This window comes from Chelonia mydas, chromosome 7 (assembly GCF_015237465.2).
Source record: "Chelonia mydas isolate rCheMyd1 chromosome 7, rCheMyd1.pri.v2, whole genome shotgun sequence".
NCBI lineage: Eukaryota > Metazoa > Chordata > Testudines > Cheloniidae > Chelonia > Chelonia mydas.
The window spans coordinates 25,682,450-25,701,367 of NC_057853.1; the positions used below are offsets into that span (position 1 = coordinate 25,682,450).

An 18,918-nucleotide genomic window follows, 5' to 3' on the forward strand; every position below is an offset into this window, starting at 1 on the left:
CTTTCCTTTTTTTCAGTTGTTTGTATAGATATTTAAAATATTAAATCCTGAATTCTTCAGGATGTGTTTTTTAGAGTCTGAAAATACTATAGTAATTGATTTAATATGATGAGCCAAATTAGTTATTTTTATTTAACATTTATATTGTGGTAGCAACTAAAAACTGCAACCGGGTTGGATTCCATTGTGCATAAAGATATAATAAATGACAGCCCCTGATTACAAAGATTTAACCTGTAAGGGTAGGTCTACAGTATAATAAAAAACCCTGTGGCACTGAGTCTGGAGTCTCAGTCTGAGGTGCCAGTCTGAGCCCAAATGTCTACACTTCAATTTTAAGCCTAAGGCCTGGTCTACATGGGTGTGTGTGTGGGGGGTGTGTGTGTGTTTTCGATCTAAGTTACACAACTTCAGCTGTGTGAATAACGTAGCTGAAGTTGACGTACTTAGATCCACTTACCGCGGTGTCTTCACTGCGGTATGTCGACTGCTGATGCTCCCCCGTCGACTCCGCCTGCACTTCTTGCTCTGGTGGAGTACCAGAGTCGAAGGGAGAGTGCTCGGCTAGACGCCGATAAATCGATAAATTTATCACTAGACGCGATAAATCGACCCTCACTAGATCGATCGCTCCGGAGGTAAATGTAGACATGCCCTAAGTCAGATGACCTGGGCCAGTTGTGGCCATGCTGTGGGTCTTTAATTGCAGTGTAGATGTACTCTAAAAGAGAAGGGTGTGTAATGGGTGGATAAGACTAACAAATGTGCCGGAGTGGGAAGATGAGATAAATATAATATGCTCACTGCAGTTGAATGCTGTTGGTCATTCATTGTCTGGGCAACAGTAGCAAAAAAGGGATAGGGATCCTACTACATTAGGGTTGCAAGGAGGGGAAAGGGATTTACCTTAGTGGAGCCAAAGGGGGAACAGTAAGTGGCTGGACCAGGTGGGGAAAGGGAAGATATTTGTATATTCAGGAAGAACTCTCTCATTAGTCACAATCAGCAGCACCCACCAGCTCACCCATGTGGTAAAAGTATGACTGTTTTTAATGATCTGTCATTGGAATTGCGCTAGTTGCTTTTTATCTTTTCTTTTTTTGTGGGGTGTGGGCTGGGAAGCAATTTTTCCATCTTTGCCAGATTGGCTGAGACAGGGTGCTTTTTTCCTTTTTTCCCACAGCCGGTCAGGAACTGATGAGGTAGGTAAGGAGGTTGAGATGTTGCAACTTAGTAGGTAGCAGATGTGGCAGGTGTCCGGTGCAGGTACTCATTACAGAGGATATATAGTTCACTGATAAACAGGAGTTGGAAGTGTATTTAAGGGAAGGCAAGCCCTAAGGATGCTGGAAAAGGGGGTGTTGGGGCTCCTAATGTCTGGTACAATGGAGAGAGAACCTTGTTTTTTTTCCAGACGCTTCCCTCCCTCCCCCATATGAGGGGAGGGTAGTGGGGTCAAGCAGTGATGTGGGACTAGGTTGGGAAGGGGGATTACTGTTGGCAGCCATCCTAAATAGGTAAAAAAAGATTAAGGAAAGAGTGATGACCTGCACTGTATGATTTACTGCTAGATAAGTTAAGTGAATAAAGTTGTGGTCTAATTAAAACACATCTGTTGCATCATTTCTTTCTTTCTGTTTGTCTGAGACAGTGGGATGTGCCCAATACTTATCTGGTTAGTAGTAATAATCACAGCTCTCCACCTGCTTAGCCCTTATCAGGTTGTTCTTTACTGTATGCATTATGGAAAGAGATGAGTTTTGAGGAGGAAACTGAATGATGATGAGATGGCTTTATGGGTTTTGAGAGGGAGATTTGCCCATTCATAAGGAGCAATATGGAAGACAGCACGAAATGGAGTTGCAGTGATATAACCGAGAGCAGCATTTGGCGCCAAATTTTATGAAAGATTTGGATGTTGATCTTGTACTGTCCAGGTTATGAAACAGTCTCCAAGTCATTTGAACTCCCATTGACAGTTACAGAGAAGCTTTCCCCCCCTTGAAAATGTACTTCATTAGCTCTCCAAGGAGTAGGCTATTCTTAAGGCACTCTAAGGAATGTGTTCCCTCTGTTTCTAATGTTTGGTTTGAAAGGGACTAGTTTACAACATCAAAAGCAATTGCGTAGAGATATAGTTTGAGGGTCTCTTAGGCACCTTTATTTGGGCTTATAAAGAAGAAACATGAATACAGGATTATGTAATTAAAATCCAAAATATGGCCCCTTCAAGTCTCACCAGAAAGAATGGAGACCCAACAAGATAGGGGTGATAAATTGCTTGATATGGATGAAGGAAGAGGGCAGGAGGGAAGATGACACATCCACAGCATCATTTGCCCTCCATCCTTGAAGATGTGTCTCTGCAGGAATTGAGCTTTATAGATGGGAATAAGGTTGGAATGGACAAGTTAGGACTTGCAGGAGATAGAGTCTGTCCATATTATAGTTCCCACTAATCCTGCAAGGAATCATCAAGTAAGCTAATTCTGAACCCATCAGCATTATTTTAGTCACCCCCCCCTTCACAGCTCTGAAACTCATTGTGGGAAGGTTTGGTGGCAATGTCCTATGGCATTGTACTTTCATGTAGGTCAGTGGGGCTGAGAAGGCCAGAAAACAATAGCCTTTACACAGATGATTCTGAATTCCAGCAGATCCTATGAGAACCCTAGAGTACCTCATCTGAAACCCATTTTGTTCTAATTGTGCACATGCATGTGAAGGAGACATGGACAGAGACTATAAGATAACCACATATGGAAAGTCATGGACTTTACAGTCACCTACAGTATGTGAGAAACATTCACATCAGCATCAGAAGCACTACTGTGAATAGATATTAAAATATTTTTCAATTAATGGTTTGTACACAATTCTCAATGTTGTCAATATCTACCCCCAATCTTCAGCTTTGAAGAGTGGCTGATGTTTGCTTTTGTTAATTGTACATCTTTGTGTAGCAATTGTAACCCCTATATTTTTATTACCTGTAGATTAAACTGTGAAAAATATCATACTGTGAATACATGAAAACTGGAATGCAAAAGCTACTGTAGATGGTGCTGCATCAATCCATTATATAATTACTATTCTTAAAATGTCAAATTTGAATTTAATGGTTTTAAATTGCTTGCTTCAAATATTGGTAGAAAAACTCTAAGCAGAGAACTTCAGTAAAAGATTTTAAACGGCATTTATTATTCTTAGTTTTTGAATTAGCAACACAGTGTACTATAATTGAATGAATTATGATTTGATGTCTGGGCAGAAGCAGCAGTGTTGTATTTGGACTAAGAAATTACTTGCTGGCTTTGTCACAGTTGACGTTAATTATTGATAGAGGTTTCAGAAATAGCGCATGTGCCGACAGCGATGACTGTAATATAAGATAGAGACTGCAGTGATGCTAGAGGGATCATAAGAAAGATGCACCTGTAGCATTTGGACTTGTGCAGTCCTGAACATCGGACTTCTAATTTGCTGTGGACTGTGCTACATTTATATGAGACACAAAATAATGGAAAGATGAGTCGTCAAGCTTATTTTTATCGTGTCCCTCCACAGGAACTACACAGAAGAACCCAACTTCAGCCTGAACCAGCAAAGACAAAAGCTCTTCAGACAGTTATAGAGATGAAGGTATGGACTTTGCATGCTTGCCAATACGCAGTCTTTTAGTTTGAACTCAGTTAATACCAGTTAATATTAAAACAAGAAATGAGCTGTAGCTTTTATTATAGAATTCATTTTTGTGTAAAGCAAGGGGATAATCAGTATTCCTCCCCCCCCCCCCCGCAATAATTCCTAAATTTCATAGATCTGTAAAACAGTTTTTTTAGATACCTTGATTCCAAGGCCAGAAGGGATCATTGTGATCAGCTAGTCCGGCCTCCTGTATAACTCAGGCCATAGAACTTCCCCAAAATAAATTTAGATACCATTTGCTCTGTAAACATGTAAACATCTTATTCATAGTAACTGCACATACATTTTTGCATTTGACTAATACCTCTTTTTGGTGAAAAGCTAAGGCCTGCAATTTCACAAACATGAGAATAGCATTCCGAGAAAGGTATAAAAATATTCTTTGTCTCCAGAAAGAACAAATAATTAATCTTTTTCCAAACCCATTATTGATAAATTAAATAATTTTCCCCTTTCCACCTGTTTCCTCGATAAATCATCCCCGCATTAGAAAGATGACTGATTTCCAGTGAGCAAGCTGATGAACTGGTTTTGCAGATCATAGAAACTAGATCATACAGAAAGTAGTGGCCTTTTTCCTGTAATCATACAGTAGAATTTCATATTCTACTAAAGCATAGTAAACATTTTTTCCTTTTACTTACCTCCTTTTTAGTGGTTCTCCTCCACACACTCATATCACTGTTCTTAGTAGTCCCCTTCAAAAAGCTGACAAGTTCTGCTCAGTGAAGTTTTGCAAGAATAATTTGGCTACATTCTAGGGCATGTCAATTAAATAACATACAGAAAAAAGTTGGACAATCAATGCATTATCATATTTTAGTTATCAGAACAGCTTGGGGTATATTTCAGGGAAACTTTGTTAGCTTTAGTAATTAGAAAACTTCAGAGGCCTGATCCTGCAAACCGTTACACCTGTGTATAGTCCTTTGATGAGGCTACTCACATGAGCAAGAGTTAGTAGGATTGGATCATACATTTATTAATAAAGAATTAGTGCAGAACACACACATACCGCCCCCCCCCAGCTTTTGCCACAGATAATGAGAATACTTGCTTATGGCTTGCTTTTGGTTGGATGTTGATGTAAATCTGGACTAGCTCCATTAAAGTCTATGAAGTTACAGTAGTGTAAATCTGGTGTAAAGGAAGTGTGAATAAGCCCTATGTTTTTATGCTGCACGCTTGTCATATGATACAATATTATAAAGGGCAAAAACCCGAAAACAACCTTATCATCCACCTTAAAAGATAAATGACTCCTCAGCACTGAGCTGCATATTACTCATTTTTTGGATGTGAAATTCTTGCATTACAAAGCTGTTATTTCTTTCCCAAAACTATGTGTGTGATTTGCCAAACTTGACTATACTAACTGCTGTCAAAGCTGAGTGGATAAATGAATATTAATGAAAGGTATATTTTTATATCAACTTTTTTTAACAGGGCTTCTGGGTATTTATGCCATTATCTGTTTCTGTATAATTCACTGTTCTTTTGATTATTATATTTAATTATTGCATCTAAGCCACTTTTTCTCAGTCTGTAAATTGCTGGGCTCCTTGCAACCTGCTGGAAGCACAAAGAAACTCAGGTACAATGGGGACAACAAAGGAATTTTTTTTTTTTTTGCTTGAGGCTTAGTAAAACTAAGTACTCTATTGCTGAATATTAAGGAATAAATGCTAAATATTCAATACATAGTTCCAGATGTGCTAAGCCCAAAGAGAATGATCAGGCATAAAAGAAAAATTAATAGCCTGTCTCTGACCAAATAATTGAAATCTGCCTCTCATACAAACCTTTTAAAAATCATTTTTCTGTTGAAGGTCACTTGCTTATATTGCCTACCTGTCTCTTAAAACCATTTTCACACTGGAGACAACTCAGAAATTTGTCTAAGGGGAAGAGTGCTTGATTGCTTTGTTTGATATATAGCATTGCCAACATCAAACATTCAAAAATTAACAATTCAGGCATTCAAAAAAATACCATTAGATTGGTTTAAAATTATGAGATTTAAAAAAGAGTTATGTTGGGATCTTTTTATTTGCCTTCTGGGTTTTGACTCTGCAGGGGTAACAATTTGTAACATTTCTCCACAACCATAAGGGCTAGAATATTTTAATGAAAGATTTGAGATTTTCACAAAACTATGTAAATGCACGAGTTGGGTCTTTAAGAAATAACCCAAATATTATGAGATTCATGATAAAATTCTGAGAGTTGGCAAACCATCCTGAATACAATAACGATGGCCTTTCACTTCCGTCATAAAGGAAGTGCAAATTAAGGGCCTTAGATTTGCCACTGACTTCTATTGTAAGTGAGTCTGAATGCTGAAGTAAATACAGGACTTGCCTTTTTAATGGATAATTATTAGCTTGGATTATCCTATATGTCTAATGAAAAAATGTTCTACCCATGGCAGTGTCCCATATACTGCTATATATTTTATGCAGAACTTGCTGTTGATTCTAGTCTAGGAATCCATGTATGAGCTGATACAAGAACATTGTCCAGCATTTTTGCAGTAATTCATCAACTACAGCATATTAGAAAGTAGGAGACTGTGTTTTGTTGGGATGATCATTTTAAATGCTTAATGTTGAATAAGATTAATTAAAAAATAGTCAAACTGACGTGTTGCACCTGTGAGGATAGTAACAACAAAAAGAGGGCCCTAAAGTTTAAGCTGCAAAATAAATTTTAATTCTTCTGCAAATCCGCAAACCCATTCTCCATTTGGTAGGAGGGAGTACCCAGAGTCACAGGTAGTCTCACAATTTTTCTGCCACTGAAGTCAGAAAGTCCTGTCTTTTGGTTCCTCAGGAGGCTTGGAAATATATTGTTTCCACTGAAAAAGGATTGAGAGCAGTGCTTTTAGTACCTGCAAGATCTTTGTAATGAGCACTTTCACTGGTCATTGCTGAGTCTGTAATTCCCTCACCTGATACTTTTACCTTTCCCCAGAGCCTTTTAACCTGTCCTCTTTTCATCAAATTCCTACACTCTCCATGTCTCCTCTTCCTTCCCCATCTCTCCTTTCCCCCCACTCAGAACTGCCATGTTCTCTTTTCCTAGCCCTATCTTCCCAGATACCAACCCCTCTGTGTCTCAAAATTCCTTACTCACTTTTTCCTTCCAAATTTCCAGACTTCTTCAGACCCCTAATTCTCCCTGCCTGCTTCCTCAAACACAGCCTCCCGCTCCTAATTTCCACTCTCTTCCTTCTTCTCCAAAGTGCCTAGCTCCTCCTCAGTTTCCCCTGTACCTTTCACCTCCCTTGTCCCTTCACTCTCCACAAAAGCGCAGTTCTGCTGAGATGGGTCAGAAGACAGAGTGATCGCCTAGAGCCAGGAAACTGCAGCTCTCTGTCCCACCCTATCCCTCATTTCTTCAAGATTTATTGTTCTCCCAAACTTTCTTATCCAGATTTACTCCTTGGTCTTAAAGGGTCTCTTCTCCCCAAGTTTCCTGTCTGTAATAAGGGTGGCACATAGACATGCTCTTTATTTCCTGGCATCAATCACACTACATGGGATGGGATACAAGATGTTCCTGTCATATGGTGGAGGTCAGTATTCACTGACTCCGTACGCTATTGTTCCCAGGGTTCTAGTAATGCCAACCCCAAATGTTCAAACATCATGAATCAGAGTTCAAATCAAGAGGTTTATTAAGTAATACATTTTGCGTTATTTTTTTTGCCTTCTGGTTGTTGAGCCTTAGGGTGCTTTGCTTTACATTTTCAAGCTGTAATTTGCAACCAGGAAGGCAAGAATCTTATTTTTTTAAAAATGGAAGCTGAGATCCTCATGTAGACTCCTGATTCCATCAGTTGGTTCACTAAGGAAAACAAATACTGCAAGACAGAGAGTTGGCAACGCTGGTTGGGGTTCCCATCTGTCCCTGTTATTTCTCAGCCCCCACTTTTCCCCAAGGTTCCTCTGTCCTTTCTCCACCTGTGTTCTTCCATCCCCTTATCTGTCCCTCAGGCACAGAGGAGGAAAAGCAGAAGCTGTTGGGCAGGCAGAAAGCCAGTAGCTTGGACTCCTCTTCAGCAGGCTAACATCCTTCTCATTCTGCTGACCTCAACCACTCCAAGCTGGAAGCTAGACGGCTAGGGGAGAGTTCACCTCTTAACAGGAATCCTAACTGTCATCTCTTGCCTGCCCAACAAGGAGCACAGCAACAGCTATTTGTGAGAGACTTCAGTGCAGTGTTTGCAGCTGCCTCCTGTTAGCTGAGCAAATCAAATAAACAGCTAGCTGATCCTCACCCAGAAATGGAAAGCAGGGAGCATTTCCTGAGCACTGGTACCTAAAGCAGCAGCTTCATACTCCCCTTAGCTGTTTCCCCTTGCTCTGCACTAGCTGGCTGAAAGTTGGTGGAGGCAAACGGTGGTAGGGTTTTTTGGTTAATTTTTTCAGGCTGAAATTTGCAGGGGGACAGTCTGCCTTTTTCTTCTCCCTCCTTAAAATAATGCCCAGGCATAAAATGCTTGTTTTAGGAAGAAGGTCATTAAAAAATAGTCTGAAAATCTGAGGTATTCTGATATGCTAGCAAAATGTTAAGTGAATAACTGAATTAGTATAGGTTATAATTTCTCTGAATGAGATGTAAGCCAAAAGCATGTAATATTGGTGTAATCCGCCTTCCTAAGGGCATGTTCATAGGAGTCTGTGATGTGGGTAAACCTACTCTGATTATTCTGTTGAATGAAAGGTCGTTGGTTAATAATATAATAGGCATCGGTTATTGGATGATACCTCAGGCCTGTTGTTAGTCCAGATCCTCCAGCTAGCTATGTAGTTCAGCGTGAATTGAGTGTTGGAGAAGTGGCATACTTGTTTTGTGTATGTCCTGCATTAAATGCAGATTGGATTTGACAATAAACTCCTTTGATTGTTTGCTAAGATATTATAATGATCTGTTTCCATAACCAGTGATAGAAATGATCTGTAACATCCTCTTCCTCAGCTTTGTCCTTGCAGTGCTAATTTAGATGATACATGAGTAATGAAGTGGAAGGGAAGAAAACTAGAGTGCTGGCGACACAGAGTTTCTGAGATCTTATGTTGTGGCTGTGCAGGCATTGAAGAAAATATTCTTCACCTCCTTTGTAGCTTTCCGCAAAGATCCAGTCAGTGGAACTGTTCCTGGTGGTTAATCTAGTTAAATTGGATCATTTGCATCTGATCACGTGTGTGTTTCTTTCTGCAAGGAGTTGTCAGATTACTTGTAATATGCAATTACTCATATTTGGACTGAGTTCTCTGTATCCATGGTGGCTAAATCTTGGGGAACAAATCCAGCATCTTCTATGTTTGCATTTTATTATGTGATGCATGTGGAGAAACTGAGGATGTACAGGACAAAACCTGTATGTTAGATCCATGTTTCTTCTTGCTTGTGAAAAGCAGCAATGAGGTGTTGAGGACCTTGTTGGAATGGATTGTCTGGCTATGCCGAAAGAATGACAGGTGACATTAGATATGGGTTTAATCAGGCTGCAACTTTATTATTAGACAGATGTCTAGGACTAACCCAGCGGAGAAAATGTGTGCAGTGCAGGTGCAAAATTTATGTCCCTCCAGCAGATTCCCTGCTGGGACCTTACCAATTCCAGCCAATTTTTTTGTGGGGGGCTTCCACGGCTCCCCTGCATTTTCATCCAGGTCCCTCCATCAATTTCCTTGCTGGGACCTTACCAACCACACCCCCTCGTAGGAGGGGTTAAGGTGGACTATAATGATGAGGGGTTGGCTCCCTGCTGTACTAGTCATAGTCTCCAACTGCCCCCGGCTTGCTCAATTACCAAGCACTCTCCTTAATTCCTTTTCCAAGCCATTTTTCTATGCTTTTGTGCCTTAATTTATGGAGTACCTGTACTGAACATCCGTTATACACTCAAATAAAGAGTTGCGACATGTGGCCTACTGCCCATCACACTATGCATGAACAGAGCTTACCTGAATCTGCTGCGAGGAAGGCGAACCACCCCCCAACTGCACCTGGCCAATATGGTGGTAAGGAAAAAATTCCTTCCCAGCCCCCCTTTGTGGGACGGCTAGTGTAATGCCCACAGCAGATATAGCTAAACACCTGGCATATTTGTGACCTAATTAGGGAGGGAAGATGGGTGCTGCCCAGCCTATTCTCAGTGGAGAGGGGAGGGGCCAGGCCCAGCTGATCTTTTTAAACCCTTCATTCCTGGGTGGTTAGTCATCCACCATGCTGACTGCTCTTTCAGCAGGTTTAGGTTTCCCCTGCTCCCCAAAGCCAGAAAGCATTGCCTTCTTCTCCTGGCCAGCCAGACAAACTCCTTTCTGCTTAAGTGCAAGGTGGCGAATGTCAGTGCCTTGTTTAACAAGGGCAAGGTGTCGGATTTTCTTAAAGAAGCAGTTGTTACACTCTTGGTTAAGAAACCATGTTTTGGTGTGGACAGTTTCTCCAGCTGTCACCCATCTCAAATCTTCTATTTTTGCAGAACATGACATGACATGAAAACTGTTTTACTGTGAAGTCTTACCAACAATTATGTATGCAAACCGGAAATGAGTTTTATTTAATTGGCAAAACCATGAGTAGTAGTAGTATATTTTTGTTTTTTTTAAATGTTAGAAGATATGTTAATGCTAGGTTATTTACTGCAGTATAGTTAGTTTTTTAGTATGGAATATATATGATATAACAAAGTTAAGAATATATAATAGTACCAAGCTAAACACTAAAAAGTCCAGAAATGTGTAATGCAGCCTTAACTCTGTCTCCATGTGCATCTGCACTATGATATAGACTATCATTACATGATCATACTATTATTTCCCCTGCCTCATTCAATGCACCAGTTGAATGATGTACATAAATGAGGCAGGGACACATAGTGAGTGAGGCAGGTGTATTGAAATCCATTGCCTTCAATGGAATTGCACCCACTTACACTCTAAGGTTGGGGTATGTGTTGTAATAATTTTATATGCTCTTTGGCATATAAGCATGTAAGATTGGTTACTATTGGTTAAAATAACCTAAAACATTAAAAGAAAAGGCGGTTGAATATATTGTTTGTATTAAGAACTAATGCTGTGTACTTAGCAACACCAGGGCCAAATTTTGTTCATGCAAAGTCCCACTTAAACTAGTGAGACTACCTGTGTGAGTAAGTTAGGCAGAATTTGCCTACCAATTTGGCATAATGCTCATCTTCATTGTAAACTAGTGACAATCAAGCTGAAGTACGAATAGCACAGAGACAAGAGCAAAAAGTATTTAAAATGGCAAGATCTTAAGTGAATGAAAATATTTGTGATTTTACCTTACTTGCAGAAACAACCATCTTTATATATTGATCCAGCTTTGATATTTCAGGTATGTTACTAGAAAACTGCTTGTGTGTGTAGTGCAAAGTGTTCTTCTTGTTCCGATTGCACGAATCTTCCCTTTCTCTTGTTTTAAAGGTGAACCAGAATATTTTCTACACTGTACTTTTAAAATCTATACAGACACTGTCTATTTATAATTATTTGTATTTCACTTTTTTCCTAAGGATTTTTTCTTTTTGGCTCTCTTGCAATAGCTGTCATGCTGGGCTTATAATCAGTGAATATTTATCCCAAAAACCTGTTTTCTGTGAAATTAATAATGAAACCATGTCTATTCATAATAGGTTTGGTAATATCCTTCTTTTATAGAACTTAAATTTTGGGCCTAACCTTAAGGTGATACTATCGCCTTAGAAAATAAATCTCTTCAGAAAAAAAGCAATGATCAAATGCTCAAATATTGATATAAAAAACACATGAAACTAAAGGCTCTATTTCTCAATTGAGGGAATAGAAACATACCATGTGATGTGTGTGTTCAAATAAAACTGATCAAGACGATTGAATTTGCAATTTCAAATATCGAATACTGCCATCAAGTGCTTGTGAACAATCTACAGAGTTATTCACGGAAATAGTTTGATGAATGCTTTTAAGTAACAAATACATTTGGGAATAGTGATTTGCTTGCTGACATGAGCAGAAAAAGAGGCAAAATGCCTTGAATAAATTATGTCTTGCAGATTATTTGCCCAGCTCTATATTTTACAGTGTATGTGTCAGGCAATATGCTACCAGCAGTTTTGTCATAATGTTCTGGGATATATGAGTCATTATCACTGGAAACTAATCTGCAGAGTCAGCCTAGTACTACTTCAACTTTCCTCTGCATAATCAGGACAATCCTATATTAATTAATGCTCTTAATTTATGCTTCAAGGCAAAAATTTAACGCTGCTGGGACCAGTAAAGAAGGAATCTTCTCCCAGGCCAAATGTAGGATTGCACTGTTAGGTAGGGTGATTAATGGGGGAGGAGAGATGTCCCTTCCTCTGAAGCATTGGCAACTGTTGGAAGTAGTATACCAATTCTGATTAATAGTCTGAGTCAGTATAGAAAGTCCTGCTATATATTTCTGTGTCTGTTAACAGGGTTTGGAAGGCCTAACTTCAATCACTGATGCCATATTTTTGGAGAACTCAGAAGAGTTATTAGTCCTAGTAATATTATACTTCTTCCTTCATCTTACTGTAGCCAAACCTTCTGTCTTTGTGATTCAAGCCCCAAGCTCTGTGGCTTATCTATACCAACATCATTCCAACAATCCCAGATTTGGAATGCTGCTGGTGTAGACAAACCACAGGCTTGAAGAAGATACTGCATCTCAGTGGTTAATTTGTAATGAAAGAGGTGCTGGGGCTCAAGCAATTTTTTTACATTTATAACTGATGCAGCAAGCCTAGAGGTGCTGGGGCTATGAACTGTCACACCTAGAGGTGCTGAGGCTCAGCCCTGGCAAGCCCTTGAACAAATTAAGCGCTACTGCATCTGCTCTTCTTTCAGGTTGTTAGGTTGTCAAACCAAGCGTCTGTAAATTTAGCCCCAACTAACACTTGTTGAAGTTTTTCTGAGAGAACGGATTTCTGTCTGAAATGCTGATTCAACTGAATGGAAACCAGGGAGGCTGACTGGCTGGGCAGACTTCCTGCCAGTCTTCCCAGTTCCCTAGCAGCCCAGCTATCCTGATTCTCCATCTACCTGCCTCGTAGGTTTCCCAGCCTGCTCTGTTCCCCTGTAGCTTGCCTGATGGGACTCTTAGGCTGCCTGGCTGCCCAGCTGATGAGCTAGTTTGCTGTAATGTAAATTCTTGAAAAATTTCATTTCAGTTCTTCCAAAATGGAATTTTTCAAAAATTTGTGTGCCGCAGAAAATTTTGCATTTCTGAGGTTTATATTCTGATTCTGAATGAAAAAAGATCAGTAATGTGACATTTTCCCACAACATTAGTCACAACACTCTGTTCGAGTAGAGACTAAAAATAAATGTTTGATTTCAGCACTCAGGGCTTATGTGAACAGATACATAAATAGCTACAAGGCATTAAGTGAGAAATTTCTTACAAGACTTAAATTTTATGCCGCAGGGCATAAACTGATCAATGACGGTGAAAGTAGGGAGATGTAACCTCCGCCCTACCCAGGATAGAATTGCAGAATTAGTAAAACACAGTTACAGGGTTTTTTTTTTTTTATTTTGTCGTACTCTGGAGTAACGGGGAAAAGAAGGTGCTAGAAATAGGATGTGGGGTTGCCTGGCGCAAGTTGGTCTGCTCCTTTACGGAATTTTCCATGTTATAGGGTATGACAGTAGTTGTTTGTTTGTTCACCCTTGTCCCTTCTTAAGGCTGATCATAACCATGATAATTGGTGGCTCTTTTGCCCCTCCTCCCTTTTTGGGGGGGGATGATTTCGCCAAAACAAGACGAATTCTATCAACAGGCACCTCCGTTTTTCTTTGTCTTACACTCCACCACACACTTTGTTCTTTCCTTCATCACAAAAGCCTTTCAGAAAAATGTTCTGCAGATAGCACAATAAATGCCTAATAATAGATGAGTTTTATCGGAGTAGGTAATGTAATAGCAAAGAGATTTTTCTGTTTGCTTCTTTCAGTACCTTAATTCTCCAAGCTCTTCTCATTCTGAATATGAATAATGTTGATCCCCTCGTCAAGATTTAGGTACCATGGTGATAAGCTATGATTCTGTCCATGGAAGCATGTCATATTAGAGCGTTTCACCTAATAAACTAGGTAATTTAGATGGCATTTTGCCTACATGATTAAATACAAAGGGAATTAATTAGATAAAATCACAAATTTTCCAGGATGTAACATTTTGTGTGACTTTGGTCTTTAACAAAACATTTTGCTTTAAACAGAAGGAAGAAAAGGCGCAAAAAACAAACCACCCACCATTTTCGATACTAAGATGGGAATGTCCGCACAGTTGTTTTTATAATTAATTCTGTTACATAACTGTTTGTGAGAGTCATCACCAAAGGGGGCGAAACCTGATATAATCTACAAGTAGAATGTAGAAATATTCCTTCCATGGAAGGAGAACCAGATATTCAATCTTAGAGTCATAGTATTAAAAATAGAAAATATTCTTACTGTTACCTTGTCATTCTTGAAGATTAGCCTCCTAAAACACTGCATGTCAGAGTAGCAAGCCTGAATGAACAGGTTTCTGTGGGAATTATGAGGAAGGTGATCAAGGAGGAAATAATCTTCTCTCCCAAAATGGAAGTGGAGGCTGAGCCATGCAGTATTGCTGGGTTATTGGAAGAATAGGAAACAGCTGTTTTCCCCAGCTATTGTGCAGTGTTATAAGGAACTTCCTAACTCATATGTAGAAAATCTGATTGTTAAATATGGTGGTTGCTTGCTACTGTTGCTAATGAATTAAATTTCTCTCCTCTCAGTTAAAATGGAGTAATGAATCAGATATCACAAGAAGATTTACATTATGCCTAAAACAGATTAAGACCCTGAATATGGTACTACTGCGACCAATGTGTAGCATACCTGGTAGTCATCCATGTGCTGAGGATGCAATCACTCACCAATGTCCTCACCATACAAGGTCTGCTCACTGCCCTTACTGGTCTACTTTGTGCTCTTCTATTAGAGAGTGGCTCAACGACTCTGTAGTCTTCAGTTAATATCGTCTTACTTAGACTGGGAAATGCACATCACATACTTTGGTACTTAAAAAAAATAAAATAAAATATGTGCATAGTAATACACTATAAAAAGAGTCTTCTTTGCCAGTGTAAAAACCCTGAGCCAGATCCTGTGGCCAGCTCATCTTGCATATGGTACAGTTCAGAAGGGGTGTGTACAAGGATGGTATACAGTTTGCCTTTGCATTTCATTCTGAGTTTGTGTTGGGCTTGTCCCTAAGTGTAAATTAAATCAACATGAAGGCTGCTCTAAAATGTGATTTCTGCCAAAATCTCCAGGACAGAAATTTGCAGGCCACAGGGAAGCCCCAGACAAAGCTGTACAGAAGGAGAATGGTGTTGAAGCCACTCTATTGGCTCTATGCTACTGGATGATACCTTACACTAGGGTGATTCTCCTGTGGCAGGTTAAGCTGGCTGTATGGGCTGAATCTGTTGCTGGGCAGCACAAAGCAGCTGCACTAATACTCAGTGATCTGGCCTCTCACAACTTCCTTTTACTTGGTATGATGGAGTTTACAAACCCCACTTGGGCTGGAAAGGATTAATTAACTCCAATGAGCAACATCATCCCCAACCACTGCACCTGTAGTGGATGTCAGAACTGAGGGAAGGGGCTGAAAAGAGGAGAGCTTGCTCAGGTACAGCTGGCTGGGAAGGAGAGCACCTGCTCTCACTTGCGGTAGAAACCTGGCTGGAGCCAAAAACTGAATAAGGCTGCAGCCAGAAAGAGCCTCAGAAGAGGGAGGGCATGCCTAACATGGGAGTATTTGGGATCTGCCATGGTGGTTAAGCTACCTGAAGGGAAGTGGGGGAGGTCTGAGAGCTGAGGCTAGAGGGTGAATGGGTGAATAACTTCAGAATGGTTGAGAACTAAGCGTAGCTGGGATTGAGAGTCATTTATTTCATGTTTGTTTTGGGATGTGACTTTGGACTTTTTTACCCCAGAAATGCAGGTGTTGAACTTTCATAGTAACTTGGCCAGAGTCATAAGCCACCAGAGTGGACTGGAAACCTTGATGGGGAAAACTGAGGCAGAGCCATTGCAGCCCCATGCTCTGCCACAGTGCTGAACAAGGCGCAGTGACCCAACAACATTTGGATTATAGAAAAAATCTTTTTAAGAGGGAGTAATATAGATACATATGATAGACATCATAATACTATATTGCATTTTGGCTAATTAATACCAATATTTTCAAAAATGGAAAGTCAGTATCCTAAATCCCAAATTAATCTCCTAAATAAGTGTCTCGATTTATCTTATTTTAGAACAGTGACATACACAATCAAATCTATAATCCCCAAAATTTAGAGTAAGGATAGGTATTCAGCAACTATTCCCACTTTCCTGACAATAAGTGTCCCTCTTTTCAAGATATACAACCCTTATCACTAAGTGGAATTACTGAGAAGAAAGGCCCTCTAAATTTTAAGGATAACTTTGAAAATAGGTCTTCGGATCCAGCAAGCAGGTACCATCAAACATCTACTACCAGGTATGGAATGTCTCCATCGATGGGTACAGCCCTGATGTCATAACCCCTCAGAAGATGTCAAATAAGCTGACATTCTGTGCTCCTCTTGCCAACTAGCTATTGCTATGTAAGAGACTTTCCAATAGCTTGTAGCACTCTAAAGATTCAAGCAGTGGCCATATGTTATTGCAGATATTAGAGGCAATATTGGCCAGTTGATAGTTGGGGTCTATCCATTAAAAGTAATAGTTCACAAGGCAGTCTCTTGTTTATAACAATAGTTGGTGAAATTCGAAAGGTTCAAAGTTTCATTTTGGGTTAGTAATCAAAAGTTCAGATGCTTATCAGAGCTGTATCCAGGTTATCCAACCTCTGAAATTGCAAATTTAGCCTGACCGTATCCTGAAAACGGGCTTTGCTATCATGCAAAAGTTTGGGTGCTGACTACTTTAAGACAGTCTGTAGGTAGTGTAGGAATAACCTTTTTTAATATTGCAGAACTTCAGCTTCTGGCTAAAGACAGGCAGTACAGTCAACTGAAAACAGAAACAAAGTTTTATTTTACTACAGAGGTTCAAATTTAGTTGTCTTGGGAAAAGGTTTGTTTGAACTTTTATTTTTTGTGGGAGAAAATGGGTAAAATCCTGACTCCGTTATAGTCAATAGGCCTTCTGCCATTGACTTCAGTGGGGCAAGGATTTTATCCCAGTTTCTAATATGTCTTGGCTACTTTGTATTCTTGGACTTAATTTTTCTGCGCTTGATCCATGGAGAATTTGTTCCCTAATAGATGTTTGAAAACAGATTGCCAACTGAGTCATTTTGCTATATTCTTTCAAAGTGAAAGTTGTGTGAGAAGGTATTATAAGTCCTAATGATCTCTATTCATCCCCAAGTGAATAGATTTTTTTAGTTTCCAGACAACAAATGAAAATGAGAGCTGAATCACTGGATTTTTTAAGTGCTGTACTGGCACAAGCTGATAACCAGTATATGAGGTGACACATAATCCATGGTATATGAGGTGGCATTTCTGTTGCATATTAACTTGGTTACATACTGTTTGTAAAGCTCTTTGAGATTGTAGGATGAAAAGTATATATCCTGCCCTTGGCTATATGTGGGTATACCAGTGGAGCAAATGGACATAAGGAGACTCCTCTTATTTCTCAAAACAGCAGGACAGGATTGTAACCTTGTGTTCGAGAGAGGACAAGATTGAGAGGCCAGCCAGCTCCTGATAGCCCTAAGTAGTTGCAAGGCCTATAAGGTATTTCCATATACGTCTGGCCCTGCTGTCCTCATCTATTGTCCTCCTTTTGTGTGCCTTCTAGGAAGTAGGGCAGGATTTTGCCCAGACTGTGCATGAGCATCAAAATGCTCATTCTTAATAGATGCTAAAATAAAATCAAGCATTGTGCTGTCTTTCGTTTGAGAGCAGAGGTCCAAATTCTGTTTTCCCTTAAGCTACTGTCAGTGGAATTACCTAGGATTTACATCAATACACATATCATAGGTGCTGGAACTGGGCTACTGAGGGTGCTGCAGCTCCCCCTGGCTTGAAGTGGTTTCCGTTATACAGATGATTGACAGTTTGGTTTAATGGCTCTCAGCACCCGCACTATACAAATTATTCCAGCACCCCTGCATCAGTATAAATGAGAGCAGAATTTGTTCCAGTTTCTTGTGCTGGTGTATTAATATCGTACTACGTTGCTACAAATACTGCATTTTTAACATCCAGGTTTCATATAATTACAAAACACTCTCTCTCTTTATTTTTTAAATTTTTAATCCAGGACACAAAAATAGCTTCACTTGAACGCAATATAAGGGATCTCGAAGATGAAATACAGATGTTAAAGACAAACGGCGTTCTGAATATAGAGGACCGAGAAGAAGAGATCAAACAAATAGAAGTTTACAAGAGTCACTCAAAGTTCATGAAAAATAAGGTACAGTCTACTAATAAAATAGTTTAATGGTATTAAAATAATGTGAACAGAAGCTTTAACTGTACTCTTCAGTTTAAGCAGTCCTCTGTGAATTTGCTTATGGTAGATCTGCAGTACTTGGCACTGAAAGGAGTTGCTGCAGGAACCTTTTTTGGATTAAAAAAAAGGCACTTGTAAGTATTGATTCAGGAGAGGTAGAGAGGAGGCTAATCTATCACACTTCAGTGGCAAAAACATTAATTAATTTGCTACATTTCTCATGTTTTACACTTCCTTATGTTTCTTTTTCTTTCCTCCACATCTTATATATGGTCTCTTCATTTTCTCTTCTTTCAGCTTTATAACTCCTGCTTTCACTCCCCAAAGGCTGCTTTATGACTTTATTGGTTTCCATTCTGACCTACAATATATTCATACTATTTTAATTGTTAATTTTTTCATTACCTTGATAATGGTATTGTGGTTAGTATCACTATGCCATAAATGATGCTGAGTTGTTGTTTCCATTGTAAATGTGTGTTACATGTACAGTATTTTAAAATTCTAATAGTTTTAAAAACTTTAATTTTATAAGTCATGGAATCATAGCCTATCAGGGTTGGAAAGGACCTCAGGAGGTCATCTAATCCAACCCCCTGCTCAAAGCAGGACCAATCCCCAACTAAATCATCCCAGCCAGGGCTTTGTCAAGCCTGACCTTAAA

The 18,918-nt window shown here is 39.5% G+C and overlaps 1 protein-coding gene across 19 annotated transcripts in view; it reads left to right on the forward strand.

Annotated features, from left to right (window-relative positions):
• The window catches only part of ERC2 (ELKS/RAB6-interacting/CAST family member 2), an 823,531-nt gene that overhangs the window by 207,418 nt on the left and 597,195 nt on the right, over positions 1-18,918 (forward strand). For all 19 annotated transcript variants that reach the window (XM_043551551.1, XM_043551549.1, XM_043551542.1 and 16 more), the window contains 2 exons: positions 3,568-3,642; positions 18,060-18,215. In XM_043551551.1, coding sequence (XP_043407486.1) covers positions 3,568-3,642; positions 18,060-18,215 — 231 coding nt within the window. The remainder of the gene's footprint in view (positions 1-3,567; positions 3,643-18,059; positions 18,216-18,918) is intronic.